At 33.2% G+C, this 8656-nt stretch overlaps 1 protein-coding gene across 2 annotated transcripts in view; it reads left to right on the plus strand.

Annotated features, from left to right (window-relative positions):
- LOC107489516 (integrin-linked protein kinase 1-like) overlaps positions 1-8656 on the plus strand; it is a 14834-nt gene that overhangs the window by 3778 nt on the left and 2400 nt on the right. Inside the window, exons 3-11 of one of the 2 annotated variants that reach the window (XR_008009393.1) lie at positions 1139-1255; positions 1838-1932; positions 2499-2619; positions 2739-2818; positions 3562-3621; positions 4166-4287; positions 5775-5860; positions 5936-6051; positions 6574-6815. Coding sequence is in view for 1 of the 2 variants with exons in the window: in XM_016110273.3 (XP_015965759.1) it covers positions 1139-1255; positions 1838-1932; positions 2499-2619; positions 2739-2818; positions 3562-3621; positions 4166-4287; positions 5775-5860; positions 5936-6051; positions 6574-6697 (921 nt within the window). In the remaining variant the exon portion in view is untranslated. Of the gene's footprint in view, positions 1-1138; positions 1256-1837; positions 1933-2498; positions 2620-2738; positions 2819-3561; positions 3622-4165; positions 4288-5774; positions 5861-5935; positions 6052-6573; positions 7523-8656 lie in introns of those variants that run through there. The other variant, XM_016110273.3, reaches the window with a different exon arrangement.

The following is an 8656-nucleotide window of genomic DNA, read 5'->3' on the forward strand; positions in this document are numbered from 1 at the left end:
TTTTTTTTTTTTTTTTAAAGGGAGAGAATAGGTCTTTTTATTTATTCGTTTTAAAATGTGTTGGTAATGTAACGAAAATAAAAGTGCACTTATAATTGTAACGAATTGGAAAACAACAATGCCAGGGAACCAACTTTATATAAGCCAAGTATCAGCCAATTAGTAAACCAGAGGCACCGGTGACTTTAACCGGATGTTGCTACTGATAGGCACACAGATGTTTTTTTTTCTTGTAAACTGGATAGTTTTCGATATGATTTCTATGTTTCATGTGTTACGCATTAATAAAACATAATTAATTATATGGAACCAACTAATGAATGATCAAAGCATCTGTTCCGTGATTCTCTCCTATCACTAGCGTATCTTCCCTCATGTTTTGGACGTGGTCAACAATAATTTAAAAAACAAATTAAATTATAAATTAATAAAACTAATTATAATTAATTATGTTGTTCCACTCTTGGCTGATTATTAGTTGGTTCCATATACTTTTCCAATTGGAAAAATTCGGTACTCTTCTTTAGAGTTGCATTTTCCAGAGTTTTATTGACATGAAACCCTCATGTATTTATGGGGGTATGAGTTAGTATTAATTAGATTTGTGCTCTTATCCGGTCTATTTTAAAGATTCGAATTCCAATATCAAATTAATTTAAAATAAATTCAGATCAATCTAATTTATAATCAGTGTATCTAATTGTGTAAATTCTATATGACAAGTTAATAAAATCTTAGCTGTGAATATTAAATTTAATAAATATTATATAGCACTTATACTACAAATTCTTTTAAAACAAAAATGATTTTCATATTTGTGAAAATATGTGGTTATTAACGTCTGCTAGTTCCTTTTAAACTTCCTGTGCTTCTAGGATCATTGTATAAAATCTGTTGTGGAATGTAATTCTTGAATAATCGCTCTGATCAGTATTTACTTTAATGCTTTCCCTGATATTTGACACACTATACTTTCGGAATAGTAATGTTTCCCGTTGAAGTTTGCAGTCAGTTTTAAGATCTTTTGATGATAATTAACCATCATACATGCTTACCCAAGATTGCTTTACAAAGGATCCTTAAATTCTGATGGATGCCTACTGTTGGGGATGTCAGAGTATTAACTTTGATGATACAGGGCCAAAATGGAAGTCATTTAGAACATAGGCCTGTTCCACCCCCATTGCCTAACAGGTGTGATTGGGAAGTTGACCCTACAGAGCTGGACTTCTCGAATTCAATTTGTATTGGAAAGGTATTCTGTTTCCTTCATGTCGTATCATGTTCCTACCAACAAAATAGTAATTCTCACTGTGTTGTGACTTGTGACAGCTATTTGTTGTGGTAGGATTGTGAGTCTGGAATTGTTACTCAAAAATTTTAAGCTTGTATTTCTTTCTTAAGGGACCTGTATTTCTTTTATAATTAAGCTTGTGGTAGGGTTGTGCGTCCGGAATTGCTACTCATAAATCAACTCTATCATGACTCACGTCATGAATTTTATATTTTATTGGTAAGGTCTGGCATAACCAACCTTCGTGGTGAAAATATGATTTATTTTATTTCACTTTAACTTCTATCAGTCTTGGTTTTTCATGTTGGATGATTATCAAAAGGAATCTGTCCATTTAAAACATTGGATAAAGTTGACTCTTTTTCTACTTTTTTAATAAAAGATAGACAAATTTGTTTACATTAGCTTACTCTACTTTCAGTACAATGTTTCTTTGTTCCTACTTTTCTATTTTTTCTTTTTCTGCTTCTATAATTTCACTAATACTCTGCATTTATACCAATGATGAGATGTAAACTTATTAAGGATGTATCTCTATTGAAGGGATCTTTTGGTGAGATTTTAAGAGCTCATTGGCGTGGAACACCTGTTGCTGTCAAACGCATTCTTCCAGCTCTTTCAGATGATAGATTGGTGATGTAAGATTGTAATTTCTACGGTTTGTTAGTTTGGTGGCCTCTGCATTCTAAATTCTAATGAATGATAAGAATACTGGGACAATCACACCACCTAATTATTATTATTATTATTATTATTATTATTATTATTATTATTATTTTCTTTTTTTAAGTTCATAGCCTTATAAACTCGATACTCTCAATCCGGAACTTAATCTGGTACCTTACAATTGGATTGTATCAAATTGTTTCTTTATGTTTAGACAAATACAATTTGACCCTGACCAATTGACAATAATTTCAAGTCATTACTTTATCTAGCCCATATAATGATTTTTTATTCTTGTTGAACCTACTTCACCTGGGGAGAAAAATGAATTGTTCTAAAGCATGTATACTTTTATCTGTTTGTCAATAAAAATCAAAGACAAAGTGTGGTATAGAGGGGAGTTAGTAATGGACCTCAAATTAATTGAGCTTGTATTTCTTTTATAATAAATTATACTTTTCTGTCCAAGGTTTCTCTGCTGTGTCATGTGTCAGTCGGTTACTTATCCTCTTTTCTCTATTGTTAACTTTTTATGCAGTCAGGACTTCAGGCATGAGGTTAATTTGCTAGTGAAACTTCGCCACCCTAATGTTGTTCAATTTCTTGGAGCTGTTACTGATAGGAAGCCTCTAATGTTGATTACTGAGTATCTAAGAGGGGTATGTAATTGTTGATAATACTGCTTCACCACTTGACACCTAGTTTCTGACGTATTGAGCATTTGCAGTCTCGAGTTTTGAGGTTAAACTTTACTACTGCTAGTTCGTGCCATTTGTAGGGTGATCTTCATAGGTACCTCAAGGTTAAAAGTTCACTTAGTACTTCAACAGCGATCAACTTTGCCATGGATATTGCCAGGTATGATATCATACCTGAATTTTCCTACACTTGTTATTTTTATTATTTTGTTTCTGATAGATAATAGAAGAACAAGAATACAGCAAAACAAAGGAATTACTATTAGGACCCATAAGGTAGCTAGGAATTACTAACCATAAAGCAAAGGTAGAAAGTATTACTTAGGTGTGAGTGATCATTTGCAATAGATTATTAGAGTAGAGGAGCTCTAAGGCTATGACACTTCTTGTTAGTTTAATTCTTCTATGCTTCTCAGAGATTCGCCATTGACACTACAACAATAATACAATTACTTTCACTTATCCATTCCACCAAAGTTGTCAGGAAAGAAATGTTGAAAACTGTGGCAATTTGCTCTTCAAATCTTTCAAAGGACCTTACACTTGGATGAATGAAAGAAGATCCTGAGCCTGTAACGTGCTTCTCAAAAAAATTCCGAAAGCCACTTTTGAAGCTTCCAAGAAATCTCAAGAAAAATCTAAGTGCACATGTGGATTAAGAATGCAAATATTTACCCTCCTCATACCCATCGAGAGTATCGTGCACAAGTCACCCTTCTTTCTTGGACAATATTTTGTATATCCCATAGATTTGTAATGTGTATCCACTTTGACATAAGCAAAATGCAAAAATCAATTAAAATGACATGTTGAGTTTGTGACAACTAATCTCGTGTCTTTTATTTTCGTTCATTTTGAAATTAACCATTGTTGTAACCTTTATTTCGTGAATGTTGTTTGTAGAGGGATGGCCTATCTTCACAGTGAACCAAATGTTATAATTCATCGAGATCTCAAGCCAAGGTAACATGGTGATTTCTATCTTATATATTGAAGACTATGGGCTTGTTTGGGTGAGCTTCTAAGAAAAGATCTTTTTTCGAGTTATCTTTTTTTAAAAGATCTTATAGAGAAGTAAAAGTAATTTTATGTTTGGATATCTCATGTAAAAAGGTCTTTTTATCTATCAATTATGTTTGGGTATAACAATATAAAAGTACTTTTTTGTTTATTTATTACATGAAAAACATCTTTTTTTTAAGGAAAAAAGATCTTTTAAAAAAAGATGTAAATTACAACTTCTCAAAAAAGATCTTTTTTTGATTTTACTAGTGCTTTTACTTTTACTACTAGAAATTTGCCAAACACGTTAAAAAATAAAAAAAGATCTTTTTTTCATTGAAAAAAGATCTTTTTTTAACAAAATAATGGCGCCCAAACATGCACTATATTATCTTAAATGGCTGACATGCCACATACTATGTTTAATGTCATCCAGATTTATGTTGCTGGAATTTATATCCATATTCATTACATGTTGAATTTTTACCTCCCCCTAAAATTTCAGGAATGTTCTTTTGGTCAATTCTTGTGCCGACTATTTAAAAGTAGGAGATTTTGGACTTAGCAAGCTTATTAAAGTCAAAAGTTCTCATGATGTGTACAAGATGACTGGTGAAACTGGAAGTTGTGAGTATTCTTAGTTCTTTTAAATTAGAGAAAGTATAGGAAACCAACTTTTTAATTAGCCAACATTAGTTAACATTAGAGTTTACATTTATAATTTAGGATTTAGGGTTAAGGGTTTATGATTTAAGGTTTAGATGTAAGATAAAAAAAGTAATTTTAAAAAAGTTGGCTGACGTTGGCTGAAAAAAGGTTGGTTATAACAAGCATTACTCTTTAAATTAATAAGGGAAAAATGCATAGACCCATTCTGCACTTTATCTTGCTTTACATCTCATGCAATCAGGACTTTAAACTCCCTAAAATGTGCAAATTACAACCTTCCATGTACTAATTAGCTAAAGTTCTTCTCACTCAACTTGTGTGTGTTGATCAATACATATGACAGTCTCTAACTTTTTCCATACAACAACAACAACAAAGCCTTATCCCCCTAAGTGGGGTCGGCTACATGGATCAAACGGCGTCATTGCACCCTATCATATATCAAGTCCATAGTGAGACTGTTGACACATAAATCTCCTTTGACCACCTCATGTATAGCCTTTTTAAGTCTTTTACTAAAGGTAAGTTTGGTTAGTTAACCTTTTCTTTTTTTTAACTAAATATAAGTATAGTTTATGGTAGAATGTATGGCACTAGCTGACTGATCCATGTACCCGATCAAATCTAGTAGGATAAGTTCAGTTGGTTGTTGTTTTTAATTTCTGACATCACATGCAAATCCTAGAAATACCCTCTCCTCTTGCAAGGGGTAAGGTTGCATAATTGCATTTGTCTACCCTACCTTTGTATTATGAATTTTGGTTTTGATCGCTATAGATTTTTTTTTATCATTTTTTTATATTTTTTTTCTCAATTCAAACATTTCATAAAATATCTGGTTTAGCCCCGATAGAAATTTCACTTTGATTGAGGTCCAAACATTTCTAACATTAATTGGTTTTAGTTCTTGAGTAAGTATGATTATTTGATTTCAGGAAGCCAGTTTTTATGGACCTAAATCTAATTATCATAAGTTTTTATGAACTTAAAGAAAATATATTGCTTTGGTATAAGGAATTAAGGACAAAAAACCAACCAAAATATATTTAGGAAATATGTGCACCTAAACCTGTTTGGTTAAAGGAATCGAAAGCAAAATTCCCAGTATTTTGAGGGGCCAACATTATATTCAACCAAATAGAAAATATAGAATAATATTTAGAAAAACGGTATTAGAAGAGAAGTAAAAATGTTTTTCTAAAAATATTTATCATGTGCAATCAATACATAAAAGTCATATGGTGAAAGTTTTTCTTCAACTATGTATGAAGGGTCCATTTAAAAGTTGTGTGGAAAGTTTAGCCTTTCATCTAAAAAGGTTCAGTGGCTATTTTACAGAGATAGAGTTAGGGAGTCTGTGCAGAATTTTCCAATCAAATAATAATCACTACATGCAGTGCCTAAAGTTCTTCTTTCTGCTGTGAAAAATAAAAATAAAAATATAGACCGCTATATGGCTCCTGAAGTTTTCAAACACCGGAGATATGACAAGAAGGTTGATGTGTTCTCCTTTGCTATGATTTTGTATGAGGTAATTCTGCTTTCTTCATACTGTGGTGTGATAGAATTAGACAGTTCTAATTAAAGACATACTCTTATGTATTAGATGCTTGAAGGTGAACCACCATTTACAAATTTAGAACCTTATGAGGGAGCCAAGCATGTGGCTGAGGGACACAGGCCAATTATTCGAGCGAAAGGTTATGGTCCTGAACTACGAGAGTAAGTCATTTTAAATATTTGTTCATCCAATTTCTTTTTTTCTTCTTTTGCAGGCTTCCTATGTGATTTTTTGATATAAATCACTCTTGGTCTTGATCTTACTAGATAAGAATCCTCTTAATAGTGTTAATAAGATGTTTCGGCCCTTGATAGTCGGATTCTTAATGAATGAGATTAAGGAAAACAGAAATTATGGTCTTGTCGCCAACTACTTTGTAGACTACTATGATAAACTTACGCTTACCCTAATCTACATGGGTTGGTTTAATAGGTAGATATTAATCCGCTTAAGTAAGTGTGGGGTTTAAATCTTATCTTGTGCATGCAGCAAACCCTTAATGGAGTTTCGATCTGTGACGGATACGATCTCTCTCATATTCTGATCACTGGAAATTAAGTTATCAAATGTTAGAATCATATCTATCATGTATGCTCATGCATATTAACTATTTGACAGAGCATCTTTGGACTTGTAATAATTTGTAATCACACAAGATGAAGTTTGACCTTGCATGCCCTCAGGTTAATAGAGCTTTGTTGGGCTGGTGACATGACTCAAAGACCTTCCTTCCTAGATATCCTTAAACGGCTTGAGAAGATCAAAGAAAAACCTTCAGAGCATCACTGGCATTTGTTCTCTTCATAAACTATGGGAACATTCAAATGTCAAGAGACTCGTGATTATTTTCAATTACAAAATACCTTCGCCACCGCCTGCAGGATTTGTGAATAGAGCCAACATGGAAAACCAACAAATTCTCGAGGTTTGTATACTACTACAATGAGCAAGCAGGATATCTTGAATTGTTTATGGCTTTTTTTTAAGTTTCTGAGTTTGATTTCTCTTATCAAAATTCTTGGGCGGTCTAGATAGACAACAGATAAACAACGTAAATAATGGGCTACACTATAGGTCCACTAAACATTAAAAAAATATATTATCCATCCTTACTCTCAATTACACTTTTCTCCTTTCTCATTAACCTATTTTCCCCTTTCCCATCAAAGTTGCCGGCATCACCGGACCTTAGCGCAGCAATAAAAAAACATCCATGTACAATAAAATGTTATATCCATCGAATTTAAAAGAAACATCCATGTATAATAAAAACGAAATATGCGTGTACAATAAAAACGAAATATCTGGGAGGCTGTGCTTTGATGGAAGGTGGAGGGCGCCCTGCGTCGCAGAAGGAGAAAAAGAAGACCGACGGCGGCGGAGGGACACGATGGAGGACGATGATGCGATGGGTGCCGCAATCCTGTCATTGATGCGACTTCTCCCTGTAGCAGCGACGTGAAGCCTGATGAACAGTAGCAGCGACAGAGGGAAGAGGCAGTCCCCGCGGTGCAAATGGAGGACGAAGCTGGGCTGTCTGCAGCGGTGCAATGGAGGCGCGACGAGACTGGGCTGCCTACAGCGATGGGCGAGATGGAGGCGCGATGAGGTTGGGCTGCGTGTGGTAGTTGCGGACGCATGTGGGAGCCGGAATGCCTGCGGTGTTTTGAGAGAGTCCGGCGGGGGGTTGTGGGGAGCAGGGGTGGGGTGTGGTGTGGATGTGGGAGCAGTGGCGGAACCAGAAATTTCATAAGAGGGGGGCCAATTAAATATAAAATATAACAAAAAATTAACAAAATATGATTTGTAGCATATATATCAAAAAAGTAATTATATTATATAAAAGTCAATGTTCAACTACATACTAAAACTTTATGGTCCAAACTTTATGTATGCTCTACGAATTTCATCTTGTTGATTGATAGGATAATTCCAAATTTGCGGACGCTTTCCGGGATCACGCATCAATGTATCAATATTAACTTGATCTATTTCAGTCCTTGCTATTTTGGAAGCAGGGGGTTGAATATCTTGCTCAACAAGTTGTGTCACAGGTTGTTCAATAATATTTTGAACATTACTCAAAGAATCTGAAGCTGAATTTTGTTCATCATATATTCTCTCTTTTCTCTTGAAAAATGAGTGAATTGTTTTCATCTTTGACATTTTTAACTTAACTTGAACTATCTAACAAAAAAAAAACAAAAATAATTGCATATATATTATTTTCTTAAAAAAAAAATATTAAACCTATTGAGCAATAACAAATAATTTTAGAAACACAAATATATAATAACCAAAAATAAAGTTATTGATTTACCTGATTATTTTTTGTTCCAAGTCTCACAAAAAAATAATTCTATTGAGTTTTGTCCTCACTTCAATCTTTGAACACTGTCCATTATAAAAAAAAAATAAATTAATTATTTTAAATAAATAATGTAAATAATACTTGACATTGTCATTAACTTAAAAAAAATTGAAATATACCTCTTTGAATCTTTGTTGTGCATTCAATGGTTAATATTTTGTTGTTCACTTCTCTTCAATGGTTTTTCTTCATATGTCTTGTTTTGGTATGGAAAGAAAATTAAAATGAGAAGAGTAGAAGACCAAAAGTTTGGGAATCACTAAAAGAGAGAGAAAAGTGACGCTATGCCTATGATAGTTTGAAATAAATATTTGAAAAATGTACTAGGGTTACTTTAATTAATAGTATGGGCTTGGGCTAGTATAATAGAACCATTTTTATTAATTATTAGAATG

This window comes from Arachis duranensis, chromosome 5 (assembly GCF_000817695.3).
Source record: "Arachis duranensis cultivar V14167 chromosome 5, aradu.V14167.gnm2.J7QH, whole genome shotgun sequence".
NCBI classification, from domain to species: Eukaryota; Viridiplantae; Streptophyta; class Magnoliopsida; order Fabales; family Fabaceae; genus Arachis; species Arachis duranensis.